General features: G+C 50.9%; 5 protein-coding genes and 1 pseudogene across 5 annotated transcripts; 4 read left to right on the top strand and 2 right to left on the bottom strand.

Annotated features, from left to right (window-relative positions):
- Positions 1-2,798: 2,798 nt before the first annotated feature.
- On the top strand, positions 2,799-3,849 carry SAPIO_CDS3537 (uncharacterized protein; the record flags this gene model as incomplete). The annotated part of the gene is made up of 2 exons (XM_016786311.1): positions 2,799-3,240; positions 3,578-3,849. 2 exons carry the CDS (start codon positions 2,799-2,801, stop codon positions 3,847-3,849), a joined length of 714 nt encoding a protein of 237 aa, XP_016644317.1.
- Positions 3,850-5,350: 1,501 nt separating this feature from the next.
- SAPIO_CDS3536 (uncharacterized protein) lies at positions 5,351-6,706 on the bottom strand (the record flags this gene model as incomplete). Its single annotated transcript, XM_016786310.1, has 3 exons — positions 5,351-5,365; positions 5,433-6,618; positions 6,696-6,706. The coding sequence occupies 3 exons, from the start codon at positions 6,704-6,706 to the stop codon at positions 5,351-5,353; spliced, it is 1,212 nt and encodes a 403-aa protein (XP_016644316.1).
- Positions 6,707-7,681: 975 nt separating this feature from the next.
- SAPIO_CDS3535 (uncharacterized protein) lies at positions 7,682-8,907 on the top strand (the record flags this gene model as incomplete). The annotated part of the gene is made up of 5 exons (XM_016786309.1): positions 7,682-7,696; positions 7,762-7,967; positions 8,025-8,157; positions 8,219-8,294; positions 8,381-8,907. 5 exons carry the CDS (start codon positions 7,682-7,684, stop codon positions 8,905-8,907), a joined length of 957 nt encoding a protein of 318 aa, XP_016644315.1.
- A 523-nt stretch (positions 8,908-9,430) lies between these two features.
- SAPIO_CDS3534 (uncharacterized protein) lies at positions 9,431-10,686 on the top strand (the record flags this gene model as incomplete). The annotated part of the gene is made up of 3 exons (XM_016786308.1): positions 9,431-9,509; positions 9,712-10,268; positions 10,333-10,686. The coding sequence occupies 3 exons, from the start codon at positions 9,431-9,433 to the stop codon at positions 10,684-10,686; spliced, it is 990 nt and encodes a 329-aa protein (XP_016644314.1).
- A 7,690-nt stretch (positions 10,687-18,376) lies between these two features.
- On the top strand, positions 18,377-19,486 carry SAPIO_CDS3533 (annotated as a pseudogene; the record flags this gene model as incomplete).
- A 4,004-nt stretch (positions 19,487-23,490) lies between these two features.
- Positions 23,491-24,282, bottom strand: SAPIO_CDS3532 (uncharacterized protein; the record flags this gene model as incomplete). Its single annotated transcript, XM_016786307.1, has 3 exons — positions 23,491-23,573; positions 23,691-24,049; positions 24,170-24,282. The coding sequence occupies 3 exons, from the start codon at positions 24,280-24,282 to the stop codon at positions 23,491-23,493; spliced, it is 555 nt and encodes a 184-aa protein (XP_016644313.1).
- Between the last annotated feature and the right edge of the window lie 704 nt (positions 24,283-24,986).

The raw sequence follows: 24,986 nt of genomic DNA, 5'->3' as shown, positions 1-24,986 counted from the left end.
GATCGCCCATAGCTTTTGCCCAACCCGCCAGGCCAATCGTGTTGGTCTCTTCTGGGACGGACCCTAGCCACTGAGTAATCTATTTGTTGTCTGGCCCACACCCACACTTTCGCCACCTCCAGCGACCCAAAAAGAGCCAAGATATCTACTAGTACTAGGGGATGCGATGCAGGAGCCGAGCAGCGTTACACTCCATAAGAAGATGTCAGTAACTTTCCTGGTGCTGCTTGGTCCACAACGGATGTTATGAGTAGCCCTGCTAGCTCCCATTTGGGAGGGCTGCTGGCTGCATGCAGCAGAGTCTGTGACATGAACTTTGGTTGAGCTGCTGGACCACCACCACTTCTCCCCACGGCGCATTCTGCGTTCTGGGTCTGAAGCTGTTTGTCGGCTCCGCCCCCCTGCCTAGATGCCTTATTTCCCAACCCTCCTCCATGGCCACGGCAAGATTGCCAAGATTTCTTTCCTTAGTGATGAGGAAGAGATCGTCGATGTAGGGATGAAGGTATTAGCACCCCCCTGCTCGTGATTCGTAGTACCTTTCTGTTTTGTTCGTCAACCGTTGCTAGAAACTGTTGGGCTAGACCATTGATGCGTTTCGTAATATTTGACAGCTTGCTTTTTGCTATCGGTTGCCAGCTATCAGTCAATATTTACGTTTCCGGCGGTGAAAGCTGGCCAAGCACCTACTGTCAAAGGACTTATCTCAAGTGCATCAAACCCCCCCTCTCTCCAATTGATGCTCGAGACCCTGGTGGGGCCAATTCAATTTGTCAATGGTTAGTCTACGAAGGAGTTGCCTCGCTTTCTGGTGTCGCGTCTTTCAAAAAGCTTGTGAAAGGGCGGCGGGGCAAAGGGGGGTCTTGTCGTCGCCGGCGACTTCGGGGCCCTCGAGGACCTTTCCGTAGTCGCCGACAGAAATGCTGACAATTCCACATGGCCAGGTCGGAGTCATTTGATTCAGTTGTTGTCATTGATCTCCACTGCGAAGGCTTCGTAAGGCACTAACCCCATCAGTCACAAGGAACCAGCCGTACAATTGTACTTCATAAAATGAGGAGTAATGCAATCCCAAACCAGAGAGCCCAACAGACACAAGGGAAGGAGGGAAGGAAACCTCGCCAGACACACGGTACCTCCTACTGCTTCGTATGCGAGACTGGATCGACGATGCAATTGTTACGGCACGCGGCGTAGGGACAATACTAAGTAGTTGCAGGGCGCATTGGTGCCTTTCGTGGTGCTACGTACTCTCGTACACGAGAAGGAGGGAGGGAGGAAGCAACCATCCTCCCACAAAGGAGAAAGATGTGATAGACCTGGGATTCTCATGAGGAACGAACGACCCTGGGTAAACCTGGGTGACCTAGCACGAGCCAGGCCAAGAGTCGAAACTATGACATCTTGTCTGTGGGTTGGAATCTTCCAGCTGGATCCCCATTTCCCTGAAGTAGGGCGCTCGGGGGTGGAAAGAGCCCTGATTCGCCAGACACCGGCATTTGAGCAATCTTTAGCCCCCATTTGACTGGCTCCAGGTACCTTGGTGTGGTGGGCACTTGCTGCATTCCCCCCCGCTTGGTATAGCCCATGTACCCTGCAGCTGCACCACAGTCAAGCTGCATAAGAGGTACATGGGGGAGGGTACGGTGAGGTACGACGAGTCGCTCCCCAGGTCTCCCCCTCCGTGCCCCGGTCCGGTCGTCGCTTTTCTGGTTCTCCTTCTTCATAGCTCTTCCAACCTGGTCCGGATATCAAATCACTTTTATCGCCCCCTTCCGTCTTCCATTAATAAAGCTACACTCTCGAGTATTCTTAACATTTGGACTTTCCCCCATCTTGTCTCCCTCCTTCAACGTTTCTTATTTATCCTCCTCCCAAGACTCTCCTTAACACTCAACGACGACTGACTGCTCCCTCTTCCCCTCACAAAAGATCCAAGCAATCTAGCGGCTTTCCAAAACCCTCCTTTGGACAAATATCGGCCAATATCAGCATCGGCTTGATCTCGAGCGGGATCACCCCGTTTTTGCAGCAGGGCCCTTTAACGATCGCACAATCTATAATCTTCAACCGTGTCCTGGTTCGGATCGACGGCTTCTCACGTACGATTCGCTCACCGGCACTTCTTTTTTGTAGTTTCTGGAAGGCCTGAGGATCGCAATATCTGGAGCTTTTCCGTCGCACAACTAGCTTCGCCACGTCACGGACCTGGTACTGGCAGCCGGCACTCGAGTTTCAAAATAACAGACGATTCCCCTCTTTTTGATCTCCGGCTAGAATCGCTAGTACCGCTTTGCCATTTGTCTGTGTCGATATAGCTATCCCCAGGCCTGTTGCTATTTTGGACTATTCCCTGGCCCCCTTCCCCTTTTTGCCCTACCCTACATTACATTACATTGCTTGTTCCCTGCTGCGGCAGTCTTGGAACATCAATCTGAAGACAAGCGGAGCGAGATCCGGGCACGGAACAACTTTAGTGCTCGAGCCCCACTACATCATTCCCCTCCTTCAGCACCTTTAGCCACCAAGGCCACACTGACGAGACCCCACCACACCCCTCCTTCGTGCATTGAAAGACTCCCGTTTCACGCGCCCTTCTTCTCGAACCACCCTCGACCTACTTCTATTGAAACATCGGCCCACCTCAACTGATCTCGCTATTCTTCACGAAAACTCTCCAACCCGATCCCTATCCGACTGCGCCCCCATCGCTGCCTCACTGTATCGCTAGTAGCTAGCCTCTAAATATTTAAATTATCCGGAAGTTCCCCCGAAGCAAATTCCCCTTCCCTTTCACCATGACCAACAACATTAGCGACAACACTACCAACAACAACGTCGACGAAACCAACAACATGAACCGAACTCGCAGGGGCTCTGTCGGCAATGCCGTCTTTAGAAACCTCTTCCAGCGAAGCTCTTCGACTTCGACTGGTTCAGCCAGCGTCTTGCCTCCGGCGGCACTGAACATTAACGATGCTGCTCAGCGGCGTCGCCTGTCCGTCTCCACCCTCGGCATCCATGGCACGTCGCCCACTTCCAGCAATGCACCCTACCACTTCCGTAGGGCGAGCACGTCCACCAACTCTAACCACTCCGAGGCCATTGATGAGTGCGCAGTCGAGGAGGACGACATGATCTACTCCTCCAGTGCAAAGACTGCCCCCACCAGTCCATTTCGACGTATGAGTATGGGAGGGCCCCCAGGACGTGGTTTCCGCAACGGAAGCATTGGTACAGGTAAGACCAGATCTGCCATACCTCGCACACGCGGTACATCTCTCCCTAGATCAAACTCCCCCCTCTCTTTTCCACATCTTCACCAACCCATCCTACCTGCGACTAGGTCACAAGGCCACCCGGAATCATGCACACACGGCTTTTCTCCTGCAACCGTTGCCAGCCCAATCCCGGTGCATTTCCGAGGAGATGTTGTGCATATGCCTCGTGTGGATGTACTGCATGTGCTGTTCCTACCGCCTTGCATCTTCTTCCGCCTTACAAATCAGTCCATCCCGATTGTTTCTTTCATACTTAAAAGTAACCAAGCGACTAACCCGTGCGCTTCCAAATCTAGACCAAAACACTTTTAGCTGGGCTGAGCAACTCCGGACCCGAGCCGAAAGCTCGGTTTCTGGCCAACGGCCTTCCTTCTCTTTTGCGAGCAGCTTTAGCACCTCTCCCCCTCGTGCCAACTTCGTTCCCTCTCCTGTGGAGCGTGCCCGGCCCGCGGTCGAGATGCAGGCGCCTCCTGCGCAGGCAGCGGCCGTCAAGCCCAAGCAGCCTGAGAGGCGAAAGCCAGATCCCTTCCAGGAGCGTATCTTGAAGGGCGACTTCTACATGGACTAAACTATTCCTCGACCCTTTGGAATGAATTCTCATGCGAAGGGAACACCCCAAGTCCCCACCTTCTCTTCCAAAATGATCTCCATCTCCCTCCACCCTTTCTTCCGGGCCCTTACTTCGTTGGGACCGCCTCGCAATATCCCCACATGGGATCGCACCTTATCCACCCACGCCGAACGCCCATGTTTTAACAACTTATGTATCACTTATGAAGCACATTCACATTTACACCACTATTTATTTCGCTGGCTTTCGGCGCCACACCATCTAACGGATTGGGTCGAAAACATGACACACCCACTCCTTACAGCAATGCGAACAGTCCTTTTATTTACTTGTCTCGGCTGGGGAGCCCACGAAGGAAGGGGTACGGATCCGGCTAAGGAGTATACTTAGTGCTGGAGTGTGGCGAGCCATGGAGAACAGGTAACAACAAGGGTGGGCCGTTGTGACGAACAGCCACCCTCTGTTTTTTTTTTAAGCTGCCTCGAGATGGCATCCCCAGTGGGGGAGGGGCACTTCGAATCTGATATACGCACGACTTGGCACGGTATAGAGATTGGAAGCAGTTTGTATGAGTCGCTGCTGAGCCGCGCTTCCAATGCTGGGACACGATATATTGATGAGCATCGATTTAGCGGCTATGAGTGCAGGAGTTATTGATTTGGTTTGGACTTCTAGCTACTATGCTACCATGGGAAATTGGCGGGTTTATACTCGGGACTTGGAACTGATGCATCTTGTCTTTTTGATGGACGCGGCATGTGGGGAGGGTGGTGTCTGGATGCAGGTTTTATATGCATGCCTCCACATCCATTGAAGAACCCCGCAAGAGTGGCACCATTCCGTTGCACGGCGGGGAAAGGGAGGGGACGTGAGACGGCAACGGATCTCTCATACCGTGGAAGGCGTTTGCAGACTGGAATTATAGAGACGGGAGGGGAAGGCTGCGGAACATTTATGTATGGGTTTATGATCGTTACCGGAGTTTTTATCCCTCTTTTTTCTACTCTTTTCTCCGAGATTAGATGATGTACGGTTATGGATGATGTGTAAATGACGGCTCGGAACGGGACAGAAACGCCCAAGGGCCGCAAGATTAGTCTCTTTATTCACAGAATGGAAGAATATCATCTTATTATTCAGTGTATACATGTTACATGCTATCAGACAACGTGATTTGACAGCTCTTTGCTAGATTTGACCGGGATTAGAAGATGAAGAACTGTATTCGAAAGTCTATGCTAGAGGAAGAAACAGAATCCCAGGCACACCTAAACACCAAGCAATGCATTCAAAGGGCCCCTCCTATATCCATTTGCCTCGCTCGGCATCCAAGTGTCACAGGCTAGATGTCGTGACCCGGATAAAGTAACGCAAAAGAAAAGACATGATTCAGGGCAAAACGCTAACAACATTTGCTAGGGACCGTTTATTTTTATATCGGGGTCTCAGGAGCCCGATATTGGTATAACCATTGTTATAATAGTAACTTTTAAACACCTTAAATTGCGAGAATCTGGTTATACATGTTAGTAGCTGTGTGTGCGAAGGGTGACGGGAGCAGTCAGTGTGCCATAACTTACCTGCTTCAACGCCGCCGCATCCAACATAGCTGCGCGTTTGGCTGCCACGCGGCGGGCATGATGGATATGGCGGCCCTTCGACAGACCGGTGGGAGTTGACGTGCCAGAGGCGGAGGGAGTATTGACAAGGGTTGTAGAAGCGGATGATTCGACGTAAGTTGGGGTGGAGGCTTGTGTGGCATCGGGGTCGGCGGGCTCAGATTTGGAGGATTTGCCCTTCTTCTCTTTCTTTTCCTTTTTCTCCTTTGATTCCTTTTTGCTCTTTTTATCCTTCTTACTCCTCGTAGGCGCTTCCTCCCCGTCGTCTGGAATTGAAGTTTCGGATGGGTCCTCGCTCAGATTCTCGGCACCCTTTGTTTTGGACTTGCTCTTCTTCTTATCCTTGTTCCTCTTCTTCTTTCCGCTATCGACGCCCGAAGAAGAATCGGCTTCGTCCTGGGTCGTCGAGGCAGATCGGTCCTTCTTCGACTTCTTCTTGGACTTCTTTCCGGTATCGGTATCGTCGGGGGTGTTCGCTTCAGTTGACACTTCGGTGCTCAGTTCGGCTTCGGATTCTTGCCTCTCTTTCCGCTTCCTCTTTTTCTCCTCCTTTCGCTTCTTCCTCTCCGCTCGCGACTCGTCGTCTTTCCTGCGCTTCTTTCGCGGCGCGTCCTCTTCCATCTCCTCGTCTGGTTCCTCTTCGGCTTTCCTCTTCCCGATGTTCGCCATCGTTTCAGCACTAGAATCACCGCTCGTTGCGACAACAGTTTCAGTAGCGGATACCACAGAAACAGACGTCTCGATCATATCCAACCCCTCCTGGACGAGCAGACCACCCCTCACGAACGTGATCCCACCGACCCTCTGGCCAAGATACACCAACGCCTTCTTCCTCTCCCTCTCCCGCTTCTCCTCCTCCGTCTCCACTTTTCCGTTCAACCTTGCGAATATATCCTTGACCTCGTCGATGCCCGCAATGTCATTCTCCCCGTTTCCCCCGCCCGCTCGGTATCCCAAGCCGCCGGCGTCATCCTTCATCAACACGCGGATATATGAGGCATTGGCCGCGCTGTGGTGAACGGCGTGTGCTGCATCGACAGCGCCGAGGTACGATCCGGGGGTCCAGCCGTGGGAGCGGAGGATGCGCTGGCCGAAGGTGGTGGTGTCCTTGAGCCAGCGGTGGTTGTTGGGGTCTTTGGAGATGCGACTACGTGGAGGCGGTTAGCTTCTAAGGCGAGGGGGGAAAAGGTTGGGGGTTAGGGATCTGGAAAGGATCAATTTTACCCTTTTGCCATCTTGAAGAACGTGCTGTGAGAGCACGTAGGGGCTTTACCTAGGGGAAGATGGCTTGGTAGGACCCTTTGGGAGATATGGAGATGGGCGATTGATTTGGCCTGGCACAAAATTGAAGTCGGTGGGAAAAAAATAGCCCCAGAAATTTTTGGTGGGGTTGGTTTGGCCTGACAATTTTCATTGGCACATATTTTGCCGAGGTATAGCCAACAGGTGGTTTCAACTGCTCACCTTAACTCACTTGACCTCACCGAGAACTTCATCTGTCCATGAGTCCAACCTCACCTGTGTAGGTCAAATTACTAGAGAGGAGAAATGGTTACTGCGGTCCTGAAATAGAGGCTCTATCCTTTGGATATATGTATTTCTTGTTGGTGAATTCCGTTTCTCTTTGACATTAAGATATTTTAGATTCTAATATATCCACCCAGGAACTATTTCAACTCTGATTTTCAGTCATGTTCTCATCTTTCCATCTAGCATCACATCTAATCTACATCTTTCAGTAAAATCTCACTTAATTCTAGAAATATTCATCTTACAAACCCTCAACAAAGCTGGATACCATGTTTCTTCCTTCTTGTTATGGTCATGAAATTGTGGTGGGCGCTTGGTCTCCCACACACTACCATCACCACTTCGTGTAAGTCAACTCCGACTTCATTCTTCAGCGTCATTCAGGTATGAGCTACAATAAAGGTGCAAGCACGATAGCACGGCTGTAGGTGAAACACACATCTTCGAATGGCAGTTTCTTCCTAGAGGAGAAAAAAGAAGAAACTTTTCTTCCTCCTTCATACCTCCAATTCCTTGATCACACCCAACACTAGGTAGGATACTGATCATCGACAAACATTGCCCATCGGTTGAAACTGGTTGAAACACTCCATCGAGCCAAGTTTCAACCAATTATGCCTATTTATTCCCGTCGCATTCTTCAGAGTCGAGCGAGACTTTCTGGAATCAAGAAAAGGGAGATGAGCAAACGCAAGGTAAGTCCATTTCCTGCAGTATCGGGAGCCCTCCTGGACCGGCTTCTGATTGTTTATATCCGCAGAGGTCGAAGCGGTTCTGCGAGAGCAAGCGCCGCCAAGCTCATGACGGCAAAGCCAAAGGCCCCAAGCGAGCTGATGCGGCTGCTCAGCAGCCTGAACTAAAGCAAGCTGATCTGCCTCCTCACCAAGCGGAGCATGCTGAGCGCGCCGAGAACACTGAGAATGCCCAAAACGCCGAGGAGGTGGGACGCAATCATGGCGAGGACCGGTACGTCCGACGAAAAGTGAAGATTCCATTTCGGAACATCGTGCTAACAGTTAGCAGAGAAGCTCTCTGGAATGACTGTGCCAGCGCCGACATCATGATCGCTAGCCGAGGATTTCACTGGTCGGTTCACCAGAGGGTTATTGCTGTCGAGGCTCCCCGTTTCTACCAACTCATCATGACAATGGCGAATGTAAGTACATCAAGACATATAAATTCGATAAGAAGCTGACATCTTACCACCTTTCGATTAGGATGGCCGGATTGTTGACCTCTCTGCCTGGCAGCCGCAAGTCCTGGGAGAGCTTTTGAGATTCCTTTACGTCCATGGTAGGTCCTATTTTCCGCACATACTTACCGTCCGGATCCCTATCCCGAGTATTGTGGCTAATAGTTCTGTTCTGCGGCGGTGGTAGACTATATAGTGCTAGACGGATACCCGCCCGAACCGTCCAATCTCCGCTGCGTCCCATTTCACGTCCACATGGTTTGCCAGGGATGGACATTGCACTTCCCCAGAGATGCCCTGAGAGATCTGGTTGTTGAGAAGATCAACCAGAACGCGCACGAATTCAAGGCGGCTCTGGATCATCGATTGGGCAAATGCCGTCTCATTCTACCCGGATATCTCCCCATTTCTGACTCTCTCTACGAGGCTCTCTTCTTCCTGTACAGCCAGACCGAAATCAACCTCATCCGGAAGATGTTGCCCGTCCGAGCGGCCCTTTGCCGCCTAGTAGACATCGCTCTGCCGTGGCTGCTCGAGCAGCCTGGATTCCCGGGTGTTTTCAATTCTCGTTGGGTCCGGGGCCCCGTCGGTTTCGCTTGGCAGCGCGACCATTACATCTTCAGCAGGATCGGATGCATGTTCCCTAGCTGGAGGGAACCCACCATGGTGGAATTTGAGCAGACGGTCAAGGACGTCGAGCAAGGCCCCCATTAGGTTGGGGAACACATGGCAAGCGTGTACATTAGCAAGCGGACTTAGTGATGACAAGGAAAGAACTCTTGGCTGGTGGATTTTTGAGTTGAAAAATTAGATCAATAATCCGTTTTTTATTGACTTTCTTTAATCTCTTGTGTACCTTGAGATTAACCCTTCTGAAAATTAGTAGCGAGAATACCAGCAAACGAGGTAAAGAGAATCAATGGTACCTGTGTACTTCGTAGCTCATGGCGGATTCGATTCTTCATTCTCCCCAAAGTCAGCGAGGATCTGAACAGGTGGCGACTGTTGCCATCTGGTAGTACAGCTGACATTTAGCTTCCCGTCATTGTCGCTTCTTGCCTCTTTAAAGGTGGGGCATTCAAGCTGGGGCAATGGAAGCACCTTCCAGAAGCCACCAACACGTCGAAAGCTGGTTGCCTTCTTCGTACTTCGTCGTTTACATCCTCCCGAGCAACCACGAATCACCTTCCTCCGCTGCCAGTTTCAGAACATTTCGCAACGTCGATTTCGAGACAAGATGGCAGATATAACGACAATTTCGAGCAGTGCACAGTTTGCTGACATCCTGAAGAAGTCCGCCGTCGTCGTTGTGGACTGTGAGTGCCTCCAAAAGCTACCCCGCGCCTCCACTTTAAAATCAGCGAGAAACCGCCCCTCGGAGAGGGCATATCGGGAAGATGCAGACAGGGTTTTTTTTTCGACATGCCTGGGACTTGCCTGCCCGAAATACGCTTTCCACCTAAATCAATCATGCGCCGATTTTCTCTTGTTGTGTCTACTGACTCAGAGCCTCTACAGTCTTCTCTGACCGAAGCGCACCGTCCCAGGCTATCGCGCCACTTTTCGAGCAATGCGCCGAGTCCTTTTCGAAGCCGAACGCGGTGACCTTCCTCAAAGTCGACACCGAGAAGCAAAAGGATGTTTCCCAAGCCTACCGAATTACCTCCCTGCCCACTTTCCTCCTTTTCCGTGATGGTAAGGAAGTTAGCCGCGTAACGGGGGCTGACCCAAGGAAGCTCCAAGATCTGGTTACCAAGATCGAAGATGCTGCTAGCGCCGCGGAATCGGGCGGCGCCTCTGGTTCTGGAGCGGCTTGGCGGGGTGCGGATCTACCTAGAGGATACGGGGACATCACGAGCGAGATTGAACTGAAGGGGTGTGATCTGCTAAATGCGGATGATGATTCCGGGCCTGTGCGTGTGCTCTTCGATTCATCCAAGCCTAGCGCTTTGGACGACTCGAGAGCGGCTGCTGTGAAGGTCTCCGGAAAGAAGGACTGGATAGAGAGCGGAGCTGATGACCAACTGCTTCTCTTTTTGCCTTTCCGGTCCATGTTGAAGCTCCACACAATCCAGGTCAGTTCCACGAAGGGTCCTCAATATACGACCCTGGTCTTTCAGCTAACATTACCATCTACAGCTTACATCTCTACCTCCCGCGGACTCTGATGACGACGAAGAACCCCCAATGCGACCCGGTACTATCCACCTTTATACCAACCACTCTCACAATCTCGACTTTAGCGAAGCAGATGATACCCCACCCACCCAGGCCGTCACGCTCACCTCAAGCGACTGGAATAAAGACGGCACAGCGAGCATTAGTCTACGGTTTGTCAAGTTCCAGAATATCAACAGTGTGGTCCTCTACGTCGTCAAGGGAGACGGCGATGGCGAGAAGGTCCGTCTCGATAGGGTTAGGTTAATTGGAGACTCTGGAGAGAAGAGGGAGATGGGCAAGCTGGAGAAGATGGGGGATCTCCCTGGCGAGTAATTGTGAGGCGGTGCGGAATTGGCAATTGGAGGAGAAGGGGGAGCGGGGCTGGGAAGGGAGGAGAAGACAGGAATGTAGAGAGCATTCATCTTGCTTTCACATATCACTGTGGTGGAGGCTGGCTCTTGCCACACCTCAGTAGCGTCATCCAATGAACAGCCAGGATTCAGAGGGCATTCAGATGTATGTTCTCATGTTAGAGTAGCCGCCCAGCTCTCACGAGTCGCCTGTCCCGGCCTCCTACTTTCTACACTTGGGAAAGGGTGTGGAGGTTCTTTGCGAAAGATAGACGAGACTGGACAGAACTGAGGGGGGATTCTTTGCCTCCCTTGAAAAAAAAAAAAAAGAATAAGACCGGCAAAAATGAGGAAACGCAGAATAATTGACTAATGATTGACTGGACTGGGTAAAATAACGGCAAGGGAACTCGTCAGACGGAGTGTGGCTAATCAAGCGGAGGAACGGGATGGTAATCGAACCATGCCTCTGGGAGTTCTTCCAGGTTCTTCGCTCCAGCCCGTGAAGGTGAAGAAGACAGAGAGATGCTGGATACCACCGGGAGTAGTTTTAGTTGCAGATATTTAGTAGAATATACCGGGCCCCAACAACAGGTGGGGTTGGTTTCCATTCTCGCTGACCGGGGGGCTAGCGAGGCGAGGTCCCGGAAGCGAGCGAGGGTGTGTGTAAATATAAATATATAACGATGCGAGGCGAAAGTGGGGTTGGGAAGATGGGAAGACGGAGGGGTCGTCGATCTTCCAGATATGATTGGGAAGAATGTGATGTCGAGATTTGAGCAAGATTTTAATATCTGACGAGAAGAACACCGCTCTTGTTCCAAGGTTCGTCGACCGGCTCTCTCTTCGCCTCACAGGTATTAAGGTGAGGCGAGGTGAGGGCAGACGTGAGCCTGAGATTGGTGAGCATGCCAACTGGCTGATATATTAGGCATTGGCCAGTAGCATACGACAAAAGGCATCGCCATAGGAAGCAATTACAGACAGAAAGAGATGGTTGTTGGGATTCATCTTCCCCACACAAGTCAACTGCCAACGAGAAACGAGAGAGCAAGACAGGACGTGGCCATCTCTGACGGACGCATCCGCCTGGCCATTGGCCCACCTATCAAGGAAAGAGGGCTACGACCATGAACAGATCCGATAGGATCATGCATGCAACGTTCCGCTCTCAGCGTTTGCATCTCTCTCTTTCGTCACCGGATCAGGAAAAGTTCTTTCCCGACTGAAATTATGTCCAGCCTCCGCCACCCCCAGTAACCAGCAGTAGAAAAAAAAGCTGGCAATACCGGAAGAGACGCATATTTAAGGCAGGCCTGCAATTATGATCAATCTGTGGCGCTGGACCCGTTGAATAGGAGAATCCATGGAAGAGCTTGGGATTTCGAAAAGTTTAGACTTTGGGAAACTACGGAGTCACGCCAGCCGCACGAGGAAAGAAAAGAAGAAGAAAAAGAGATCAAAAATTCTGGCTCGTGAGATGGAATTTTATAGTGCAGAGTGTGTGGTTGGGCGAACCCCACTCTCGGAAGGGTTAGTTTACCCGATTTGTCTGTTCGGATTAATTATCATCCATGAGGGCAGCCAGAACAAGGGTACTGGCTAACCACAGCGCTATTGTCTCTTGACCTTGTTCTCGACGTGCCGTGCTCGCCGGAAGGACTGAACCCCCACCATCAACCGGCACACTCACGAGGTCTTAACCTCATCTACCAACAGTGCTTGAAATGCAAGCTCCGTCTTAGAATTTCTCTGTAATTACGGAACCAGTGACCCTGGCTTGGCATTGAGCCTGTGACGAACTACTGCCATAGGGCCTGTTCCGGCTGCGAAAGGGGGCTTAGCGAATGTTGCGAGTTTGCGCAGGAGCCCAAACGGCGAAGCAACGAGGACCAGGAGAATTTCTTCGATGCCTTTCTCTGGCACTGAGACGTGATGTTCAGGGGCTAGAAATGGGCGAGGACAGATCGGCTGGTGATCGGAAATCCGAACGATTCCTGGAATAGGGGGGCCAGATACTGCGGTCCATGGGTCTGGTATTAACCGCCTGCAAAAGGCAAGGACAAGCCTTTTGAAATAGGGGGGCCAGCGTCCAGGCCACTCGGAACATCAATTGGCCATGAGGAAAACCATCTCGGTGGGTGGGCAGAGAGAGGGCGGGATGTCTTATAACAGCCGACCTATAGTATACCGTAAGGCTTCATAATACCTCGTTCTATATAGCTACCTATGCGCTTTTCCACCAACTCTAAGCCGCCTTCGCTTCTACCTCCTGATATTTGGGGCTTGGATGAGGTACTAGCAGTCTCGCGCGCATTGTCACTCACCCTCCGCTTCGTCTTCTGGCTTTCTGGTGCCGGGTCGGCTGACGTTGGGGGCACACCCTTCGAGTTCGAGTCCCAAGTCGTAATTTGGGGGTCCCTCAACGGGGGGTAACAAATTTCCTTCGAGTTCAAGTTGCCAGTATTATGGTCAATTGATGTAGACCAGTTTCCTACTCCTTATTCCCTAGGCAGTACTCTCAGACATAATAGAGCGTGACCCAGAAAGAAGTAGTCAAGGCGTGTGGCTGTATCAGAGATTGTAATCTTGATTGATTATTCAGCCCCGTGCAATACAACGACTGCTGCCCTGTTTTCTTGACTTATTGCCTTCATGTGGCTCAGACGGAATGGCTGTTACTTTAAACGCAGTAGGCACTCCACAGATGAACCCAGACACCCACCATATTGCTTAGCCTTTCCCGGTACTGTGCCGGTGGCAATAAATATCACCCGTAGCGTAGCATATAATGGGATATCTGGCTGAGCGATGCGGTGAAGCTACGTGCCGAGGTTGGTTTGCTGGATGAACAGTGTTGATGGAGGGGTGTGAGAAGAATGTGGAGGTAATATATTAATATCAGCAGCGGCACTGGCAAATAAAAATATGCGGATCCCGCCCGTTGGATTTCTTTGGTATCATCGGATTTTGTTGGATTCGACCTGCACCTGCTAGTAGAAACGGCTCAAGGATGGGTGGGCTGCAACGGGAATGAGTTCTATTTCTCGCCACGGCATTTGACGGTGAGGGTCGACCGACCTGTACGAGCGGACTGGGAAATTACCTTGATGCTGGTCTGCAGATATTCTGCATTGGTTCTTTCTTCTCCCCAAATTCGAGCAAATGTCATAATGCGCGGATCCGAGATCACCTTACCATTCGATGCGGAACGGCCAATGGATTTTAGGAACGAAATAGCCTGGCCACGCCCTTTTCACACAGGCGAACAGCCTGGTAATGGCAGGAGAGGGAGGGAGAGACGGATGCAAGACGATGAGCAAACAGCTGCAGCCGTCATGGAAGTTGGCCGCATGCGAGCGGTTAGTCTCGCAGTCCCGCAGGGATGCAGGGTTTTGGAAAAGGGAAAAACGGAAGCGATCAGAGGCAATACTTCCCTTTTCAGTCAGTCACGACTGGGCGAAGAGACCAGATAATGTCCAGGCGGTCCCAAAATCCGGAGGAGCCTCCATTCTTGTCTTCCCCGACGGTGAAGCCTACCGCCGTTGCATTTGGAAGCGTGAAAGTTGGTTTGGTGGGGGGGAGGAAGGAAGGGGGAGGTCATCTTGTGCGATCAGCTCCGCAGGATCATAGAGATCATCTGGCTGTCCAACTCGACAGTTCGCAGGGAGTATCTCCAATCCTGTTTCCTAGTTTGATTGAAGTTTTCATGCAGATTCCACTAAGTAGTTCGCGCAAAGGAAGGGGGGGGGAGGAACAAGTAGAGGTCGGCCAAATCTTTGAGCGGGCCGGCGTCCGAGAGAAGCTTGGCGTGAATGGAGACCACAATATGGAGCAGTGAGAGATGATACATTGGTCTAGATGTAGAGGGCGTTGGGCTTGATTCGAAGGGGTGCTGCTGAAGCGAACTCGGATATCTTGCTTTCGCAGCATCACGAACTCCAACACGGACGTCAACACGGACATGACGCAAAACGTCCTGGGTTTTTCTTTGTTTCGCCTAGTGAATAAAAGGGAACGCTTCGAAACGATGCCAATTCCAACCTGCAGAAGATAATCGAGGATCCAAGTGATTGATTTCACCTTCCCACTTGTTTCGGGGTCGAGATCTCCATCGACGTTAGATCTGTCGTGAGGATACACGAACGATTGGCGCATCCAGTTTCCCCCTTTTCCGGCTAAGAGGCATCGTGGATTCGTTCATCGCAGCCAGCGTTCAAGCAATGACCTGGGCCGCACCCACGGACTTCACCTGCAGGACCAGAATGAAGATGATACATTTGATTGAGGTCGAGGTCAGTTCGCCAATCTTGTCCAACCAATTCCCCAAATCACGTGGTCTCTGGGGTATTTTCTGGGGGCTTCAACAAGTAGTTTACGTTCTAATAGGGCACTTCCGAAGAAATTCAGATAAACCCGGAAACAGAATTGTGGACAATGTTCTGGAAACCCTAGACGTTGTTGGCCAATATCAAGTATCAATGCTGCAATCTAAATGCGACGGAAGATAAGAGGTCTATATTGATCAATGTTCAGAAGAATTTCCCCCATGCTCCCAAATCTTCGCAATGCCTTCACTGGGCACCCTTGACAGCGCAGAACCTTTCTTTTCCTGGTACGGGTGTGCGCCTCGATGATGCCTCTCTGGACAAGTACTTTCGTACTTTGAACATTTCCGTTGATCCTTGGTTCGATGTCCCCAGCCGTCTGGCATGCCCCTCCCCCTCCCTCCATCTGGACAAATATGCCTCCCAATTCAATTCCAAGCGACATCATTATGTTTGGCCCTATATGCCAAATTTAGATATCCTACCCAAATCTCTCAAATGTCCCGTTTTGGGGCTGCATTAGCAAACCACGACTTGTGCCGTCGTTGCTTTCTCCCTCTTTTCTTCTCTTCGCTCGGAGACATCCTTGGATTATTGCGGAGAGATACCTGAATATTTACTCTTTCTTTTCTCTTTCCCTTTCCTCCCTCACATCGGTTACTCGTACTGGTATGCTAGCGCACCGGGTCTGCCCCCTCCCCATCCCCGGAGATCGACTGCCTTGTTGTCGGAGTTTGCAGATATTATTCCTGAAATACTGGGTTCCAGCTCGAGGCGAGGTCTGAATTGACAGGAGTGACCAGGGTTCGGGTTCACTTCTCTCTGCTCCCACCCCCCCTTCGGTTCCCATCGTTCACCCCCTCCCTGTTCCCAACCCGTACCCACCCAAAGATCGCTAGTGCACTACAATTCGAGACAAGCAATGGAAGATATTGCGCAAAGAGTCTGTATGCACCCCCTCCCCACCCTCTTCCCTCTTCCTCTTTCTCCTTCATTGATCCTGTCCGCTTGGCTTGGTCGTATTATAACTAGCCCACTGGCAATATGACCCGCCAATGTCACAATTCTACTGCTCGGAAAAGTGCGCAGTACCAGACTTCGGCAGCTCCCTCCTTCCGCAAGCGCTGGCACTGCTCGACGAACGAAGAGTACGAAGGACCAGACGGAACCCCAAATGGGCAGGTTTGACACTCAATAGTCTCTTTTCCCTCTCTCGTGAGCGGTACATGTGCCAAATACAGCCCTGATTATTATAGCAGTGCGCACTCCTGCGATCTAACCCGATGTCACATAGCGGCCTCTTTCTTCCTTTTCCTTCCCCCCTCCATGTATCTCGCTCTTCACCCTTGACCCCCCCTGTCTCTAGAAGCCTAGCATCCCAGTATCCCATGCGCACTATGCCACGCCCATCCCATGCCGAGCGCCGGGGTGAGGTAAATCCGAACCAGGCAGCTTGAAGACACACTTGTTTAAAGATCCGCCCACATGTCACCTCGTCATCTCTGACTAGGGCTCGTGCTCATCAGGAGTTTCGATTAACGAAGTCCTCTGTATGCCTGGTCCATCCGCCTGCTGATGACACAGGAAACGCAACAATAAAGGAATCTTCAGCACTTGCTAAGTTTACCCCCACCCTGCTCCCTGTCCTTGATCATCAACGCTCCCTATCGCCGACTTTCAATCCCTCAACTCCCTTACTTGTATAGGGGGAACAAGGCCGAGGATGTCCTCCCGCCGAGCTGTCAGTACTGCCAGGCCTGCTGGACCAAGCCCTTAGATCGAGACCAGGCCAGTATTGAGATTCCATCCCTTATGAGAGCTGGTGTTCGTGCGATTACTACGTGGGCAACCCATCACTGGCTTGACTGGTCATTGCCCCCTTGCTCGCCTCGCCTATCTGATGCAAGTAGTAGGTGTCCTCTCTCCTCCCGTCGTTCGTCTTAAACCCGTACCCCTTGCCAGTCTTCCCCTATCATGCCAGCGGCATGGATCATAGGGATCATACATTCCTCATGGTAGGTCCGTAGTTTGGTTTGGTTTCATTTGGTGATTTGATGGTTGATGCGCGCCTTCAATGTCCTGGTTGGTCCAAGTGTCACCACTCATTGGAGCGCCCCCAAAAATGCCCAAGCCTCTTATTCTCTCCAAGTATGTACCATAGGAAGTACGTAGGAGCACGCTGGCTATTATTACGACGGACGAAGTATTATTACATGCTACCTCGAAGGAGAGAAGAATGAAGAAGGCGAAAAAAGCCCAAGATCGATACACGCCCCCCAAAAGGGAAGAAAGCTGGGGAAACGAAACCCAGCTGGGGCTGTCCACGTTCATCGGTTCCCGTTGATACATATTCTCATCATAGCCCAACCCTGCGCACCTGCTCACCTGCCCATCCCTTCCTAACTCCAACTTTCTTGTTGCTTCTTGTTTGAGTAAAGAGTTGCCCTTTCATAATCATACATAAACTGCGCTATTCTTCTGTTGTCCTCGTGTCTCCCGAAAGACCCTGAAAGAATATTCCTCAGAAATAACACTTGTAATCAAACATCTTCTGCCCACTCTTGTCTCCTTGTCCTCATCCGACCCCGATCCAGCCGGGACCAGACCCTTTTGAACCAAAGAGAACATCCCGACCAGCCTCATATTTGCTCTGGTCTTATTTTTATCTCATCTCCACCTCCCCTACTCATAATAGCCCGCCAGAACGGACACCCCAAGCTTGTGTGCCCGCGCAACTCTTACCGCCCACGGTTTCCATTGGCGCGAAATCCCTTCCCCAACCCAACACGCTCCCCCGTAAATTAGTGCAGCATCCCCATCCGCTTTTATCTCACCAACAACGACCAACCCAACCTTCCATTCCACTATTTGACCTCGGTCGTTTTAGTTGGTCGTCTCGATTGGTCTGCTCGTGATCGCAGTGGGGGAAAGCGCACCGTCCGGCTATTTATCGAATTTGGGCCATCACCTTCCGGTTATCATTTTTTTGTCTGAGTGGTTGGGGCATTGACAACATCATCACTTGAGAGCCCGACCAACTCTTTCTCACCGCCACCACCATTTTCGAGCCGCATCAACTAACAGCTCTTGACCTTTTATTGCTCTTGGAGTCCTTCGTAGGAACTCCGATTAACGGTGCGACCTTGGATCCAACGGAAGGAAGCATCCATATATATTTCCCGGCATCATCACATATACCGAAGGGCGCCGTCCCCTGCGATGCTTCAGTCATAAGGCAGTTGACACAGCCACTTACACACATTCGCGACAACATCTATAGTCTCCCTATCAAACGATCACCACGGCACACATCTACTTCTCACACAAACACACCACACAAACACAATGTCTTCCTTTCCTTTTCTTAAACTTCCACCGGAGATACGCTCTATGATTTGGGACTATGCTCTCCCAGAACCCCGCGTGTTCGAGGTCCTCGATGCGCCCAACGCAAAACAAAAAACGCCGCCTCAAACAGGGCTCATGTTCGCCAACATCCACCATGAGCCCCCTCCAGCCCTCGCAGCAGTCTGCCAGGAGTCCCGAGCCTTCGTGTTGAGGCATTATAAGCCATTAACACTATCCTCGACGACAAAATACGTGGATCTCTCGCGAGACATCCTTCTTCTCGAACCGTACCTCCTCGTCAAGAGGCTCCTTCGGACACTTCACTTCCTCAGCCAAATACCGCTTGTCAGAGACAACGTGGTGCACCTTGCGTTGGGAACCTCGTACGGGATGCACACCGGAATCTGTCACCCCGTACTCAGCTGGAGAGTGTCCAAGAGCAACATGTCGAAGCTGCTAGCGAGACTGGCCAAGCTTCCTAAGTTAAAAAAGCTCCTATTCGTCGTTCACCAGGAATTCCAGTTCCAGTTCGAGTTTGATTTCCGGTATTCTTACTCTCACAACTCCAGCAACGTGATGCTTCATTCTCCCAACAACTACAGCAACATACCTCCTAGCAGTAACAAGTTCGACTCAATATCACCCTGGACCCCGCCACCAAGCGAGCCCGTGTCTCCTCAACCTCTCCCGTCGCTCTCCCCCACTCCGCCTCCTCCATCAACTCAACAACAACATGCACAGCTCAACCAGGCGATGCAGTACAGACCGCAGCTCGTGCACCAAGCTTACCGCTTCAAATTCGACATTGAGAGCAACATCAACTACCACTATCCGCGCCGTCCGCATCACAACGAATTCCTATACTATCCGCTCGCCATAGACGAGGACCGTGAGGACTACCTCGATAGCCTAAAGGAGAACTTCGAGGAGGAAGGCATGTGGTGCGATCCGTGGCCGACCAACGATGACTGGAGACGGTTCAAGAGGAGGTTTATGAAGGCGCTGTACACGACTTACCAGGCCGATAAGGGCGCGATTGGGGTTACAAAACCGGCGAACCTGCCTGTGTTGGAAGGAGCTTCGCTACTGTGGCGGTATACGAAGTAAATGGTGGGATCAGTCCATCCATCAGTGTTTTCTGACATTTTACGCATTTACAGCCTCGTCTTTTTTTTTCCTACTTCCCCGCGCCTGCCCTGGGTGGCGGCGCTTTCTCGCTACGATGATTTATTAAACAGCTCATTCTTTTTAAAGAGTAAATGGCACTGGCGTTTCCGGGGGTTGGAGTCCAAACGTGGGGATACGGACATTTCATGTGGAGGGTGCATGACGGGCCCGGAATACCCAATTCATGTTGTACAAGAAAGCCTTCTAGAGAAAAGAGTATAGTACACTCGTTAATCAGTTAAAGATACATCAATGTCATCAATGGCTTATTTTACCAAGAATCTTGAATTACGGTAGGGTCCTGAGAGTGTTACAACCAAGCAGTACTTTGAGCTCTGCCAGTTATAGAGCGTGGCCATCGAACTGTCGATACCGTGCAGGATTATGTTCCACAAAGTACGACTACAAATACATGTACAAAGCAATAGAGCATTGGCGATTTTCCTTTACACTTTGGGTGCTCATTCCGGGTTTAAACGGTCGATCGCTCTCATATTGTTTTGGCTTTCCAACGCACTGTAACGATGTGTGTGATGTGAGGTTGGCGGCTGTGGAAGGCGGCTGGACAAAAAGATGAAGGTGGGAGGGGTGTGTAGTGTGCGGCCGAGGATAGTGGGAGCTGGCCGATTGGCTTCCGCTCAACAGATAACGGGGAAATAAGGTTTCGAAGGACTCGCGAGGATTTTCTGGTGATGAAAATGGCTACGTGCCCGGATTTTAGGAAGAAGCTGCGGGATCCGGAAATTGTGAAAGACTGGTAAGTAGCCGTGAGGTGAGGAGAAAAGGTCGTGGCTGACGATCCGGGTGAATCGAGAGTAGGAGGATCATACACGCTCCAAATCCAATGGGAGCCAGAGCATCAAGAAGGCTGGACCGGATCAAAAGGCAAAAGAGAGTGGGAAAAAAGGAAATAGGGGTTCAGTAGAACCAGTTACGTGGGACAGAGAATAAAAAACCGAGTTCATGCGGTGAGTTTTGAGGGGGATTGTCGTCGATGATCTTCCGTTTGGCGGTGATGCGATTCACCACTTCGAGGTGATTCTTCCCTTGATGAGCTCGCCGAGCAGTTTAGAGTTTCTGATGCGCAACATAGTTTGTCAGATCCTCATCCATTTTTGCCTGGAAAACTTTCAAATGGGGTCTATGTTTGTGGATTCACGTTCATCGCCGGATCGGATCCATGTATTGATCTCTCTGTACTTCGCACGAGGACATACGTGTAGAAATCCACTTTCTAAACACACCCTTAGCTACTATCGTCTACTCCGTAGTTCAGTGTTCAGTAGTATCGTCTTTTATCCTGGTTAACGGGGTAATCATCCTTGCCCATCGTTTCGTTATTAATTCCCGATTCCTCAAGGGTACTGGGAAGATATTATGCGTATGCGTACGAGGGCAATTCTGTGGTCCGCGAGGTTGGATTCGAGCACGTCAGTCCCTGGTCGTGGGCTCTTATGACCCTCTGGGGGCAGGCCGGAACAGGCTTCATGACGCTACTTTGCATTTATCCGTTACTTGTCGAGATTAAGATGGCGCAGTGTGTGATGGCTCCAAGCAAGCAACCCCCTGCTCAGGCAGGTAACTCCATTCATATTTAAAAGTGTTTTGGGAAACACGACGTTGGCGGTGATGGTGAGCATTGAATACATCGTATTCTATGAAAATTCGTCGCTGAGCCTCTAGGTTTTGGTTACGGTGAACTGGCTGTTCTGGCATGGCGGCCGCCCGAGGGTTTGATTCCATACCCACACGCCTATCAATGTCGACGTTGAGATTGACCAGCCAAGACTCACAACCGTCACTGAAGAGGAATGCTCTTTCCGTCGATATCACCAATAATACCCACTTAACCCCCCTCTCTCCAAAACCCCCAAAGTTTTGTACTGCCGCCTCAGCCTTTCTGAGCTCTGGTAAAGGAATTGATCCTCCTGGAAACGCCAGACCACCTTGACTGCATTTAATACTCATTTACTGCAATCACTCGTACACGCATCAAGAGATTATGTCATTGACGAGAGTACCTGGATCAATATTTGAACAAAATGAACTTTGATTGATCTCTCTCGCTGGTCAGCTGGCCATGCCCTGCCCGGTCAGTACGACGGCCAGTACGACGGTCAATTAATATTGTCGTTGAGGTATGTAAATCGTTCATCAGCCTCTCATCTCCAACACGAGATGCGCATTTCATCAAGTGCAATCAATCCCCGGGATTTTTTCGTTCCACGCCCGTGTTCAATATTACGCGAGATTCCATCAACCAGGTGAACCTCGATGCACACTTATATTGCTGCCTCTGTCTCCCGAAATTACTGAGGCTTTGCGCCAACACTTAGATTGAACCTGATAGACGCCCTATCCTCGGTTACGGCATCCCTGTTCAGGAAAGGCCAGTGAATGATCTTATTCCTCTCCAAGTCCTGGCCCAGTCCTTTGAATGACTGGTCCGCTCGCGTCAAGTAGCACGGGCAGGGCCCTCATCAGCATGAACGCCATCGACTCCAGATAAAGTGCCCTTGGTGGGGCGAATGGAGGCTGAGATGGAACAATTGACAAGGCTTTCCCTCCGCCATCAAGGATGAAGATTAACATGGAGACCTAACAATTTCAGTCATCTCAGCTCACGCGTTTATATATATTTACCACATGACGTCTAGCACCATCGAGTAGTCTGTTCGCCTCCTTCCATTTCAGCATCTCCATGGAAGGAATGGGAAAGAGTTGTAAGGACAGTCCGTTGGCACACCCTCCCTCCATCTCAGACGCTCTTCAGGGGAGTACATAGAGCGCTTCCCTGTCGGTCAAGCCGCAAGTTCGCGCAATCCTGCAATCTTGAGCGTTCGCATGCCGCCCGCACATTCATCTCGCGTGCCTATTCCCACGCATTAGCGATCGATGCGCTGTTCTGTAATATACAAGTAATAGCCAGAGAGGTAAATGGTAGGTCAGAACCCCGAAGTGAAAGGAATCTTGGGTAGGCCTGTAGGATGGGAAAACGCCCCTGCTACTTGATATAAAGCGACCATCTACTACAGAACAACCCTCAATATATTGATGATATATATTGATGACACTTCGTAAGAGGATGCGGATGACGCCTCCAACGGACCCACGGTTCAAAGTCATCGGATCAATTGCTATCTCCAGCATTTTGCACCAATACGAAAAGTTGCATTCGACAGGGCTTCCTCGATCTATAAACAGAATCATGTGCGCCAATTCATTTATTTCCTACTCATTAGCATCTTATCATCCCACACCTCTCCGCATATTTCCCCCCTTTCGCCTTGAGCTCTCTCCTTCCTTGTCCGAGCCCTCCTTTATCTTTTTCCCGTTGCCGCTTCCGAGGCGAACCCCGAGGATTTCTTTGTTTTCGTCTCGACTTCGTCCTCGCCTTCTTCGTTCGGACAAGGGTAACCCCAAGCGAAGTCATCTAGAACAATTCCTCCAGGGGTACATGAGATCTGGAGGCTTGGCAGACCAGGACCAGGTAGGCTGATGACGACACTGCGTCCAGAGGAGAGTCGTAGCTATGTACTTCGTACACTAGATTTGAAGACATGGGCACATCGTCCAATGTTTCTTGCGCCTGCTTCCTTCCACCTCAGGTCCTGGGCGTTGAGTTTCGAGCTCCTCCTAAAGTACAACGTACATGCGAAGGAGGCAAACAACTTACAAGCAACAGCTCACGATGCAACTTCAGAACATTTTCAAAACTAGGACAATTTTTTCCCTCTGCAATTTTACCTATAAAAATACGAGCCAAAACCAGAAAAAAAAAATTATAAAAACGATAAAGAGAAGGCCTGGAAAGAGGCGCCGCGGGACCCAGATTCGTGCCTGATCCAGCCCTCGACTCAGTTATAGCCATGAGTCCATCTTCCGTAGTAGCCAGTCTAAAGGGATTGGATGATGGACAATGAGAACAAGAAGTTTAGCGGTAATTAGTCCCTAGGCTTCCGGCTTTGAGCCGCGAGGCGGCCCACCAACTCTACGGGGAAAGTAATGGCCAAGGTGTAGCCCTCGCCTAGAAAGGAACGAACCTGTTAGCCCCAGGACTCCTTGCCATTCATGAATCTCAAAGCCTTGACGGATTCATGAACAAGGAAACGAGACAGGATTTCTAGGGTCAAAAATCACTTACCATCCCACCACAAGAGCTCGTAGTCGTCATCTCTAACGCTCTCAACAACCCACCTGCCGCCACCCTCCCGTGTGATCTTGGCATATCCAGCATCATCTATCTCACCGAACCTGAAGAGAGCGCCTTCGCTCGGGCTGTCGGAAACCACGACGCCGCGGAGGCCGTCTTTGTCATCGCCGGCGAGACTGACGTAGGACTCCGAATCTTCCTCGCCGTCGATGGTAATGCGGACGCTGTTGGAAGCTTGGGAGCCCTCATCGACGTCGACGAAGACGCCTGCTCCGTCGTCGCCGAAGAAACCGAGCTTGCCGTCCTTGATGCTCACAGCACCCCCGGCGAAGGGAGTATCGGCGGCCCCACTGTAAATTGGTAGAAAGGAGTTAGCCTCATGTTTAGCTTTTCTAGGCCATACATCGCTTTTTTCTTTTGTTTTTTTCCTTTTCTGAAAGCGAGCCGTGGATTTGGGGGGCTGCGCTTACCTTGCGATCCGAAGTTCGTAGCGGCTAAATTCACCGCGTTGGCGGGTGTTAAGCTCGACGGGGGTGGCTAGAGCCGAGGCGGCGAGGACGGAGAGTGCCAAGAGAAGCTTCATGGTGGGAATGTGTTTTTTTACTCGTAGGCCAAGAAAAGACGGGGGAATGTTGGGGGAAGTCAGAGTATTTCGAATCGCGAAATGTCTTGATCGTGATAGACTTGTAGGTAAGGGGAACTCGGAAGGAGCTAGGTGTCTTGTTGCTTGGAAGGAGAGAACGATGCACAGAAAAACGATTCGAATAGGATGGATGATGCCATCTTTATATATCTTTGTGTGTGTGTGAAAAGAAACATGAACATAGATTGCTGCATACTAAGTTGATAGCAGCTTTGCTACCGTCGAGCGCGTGAGTGTGTGCCTCGCGAGATGATCGATCCTGCGGCCCGCGATGGCATTGCCTCCAACGCCAATATTGCCGAGACGAAAATGATCAGTGGATCACCAATGCTTGCTTTCATCATGAGGTGGTTTTGCCGACACCAAGCGAGGGCCAAAGGGAGACGGCGCCCCTTCTCTTCAAGCAAGGGATGAGGTGAGGATGAAAAAAAAAAAAAAAAAAATCGTACCGTCCGGCCAAAGTTCCAGACAGAAACGAGATGCAGGAGCTTGAATCGAGATTTCGCCTCCCTGCGTGCCTTGTAGCTAAAGTTTCCTAGACAAGAAGCTGGTTAAGAAGACGAAGTGTTTTGGTGCCCAAAATAGTAGTAACACTTTCGAATCAATCAAAAATCCAGGGCCATTTGTTCAATATATCAGAGGTT

The sequence above is a fragment of the Scedosporium apiospermum genome, assembly GCF_000732125.1.
Source record: "Scedosporium apiospermum strain IHEM 14462 chromosome Unknown SEQ_SAPIO_0088, whole genome shotgun sequence".
NCBI lineage: Eukaryota > Fungi > Ascomycota > Sordariomycetes > Microascales > Microascaceae > Scedosporium > Scedosporium apiospermum.
Note: the sequence above shows the minus strand (reverse complement) of the source record. Positions and strands in the feature narration are given on the sequence as shown.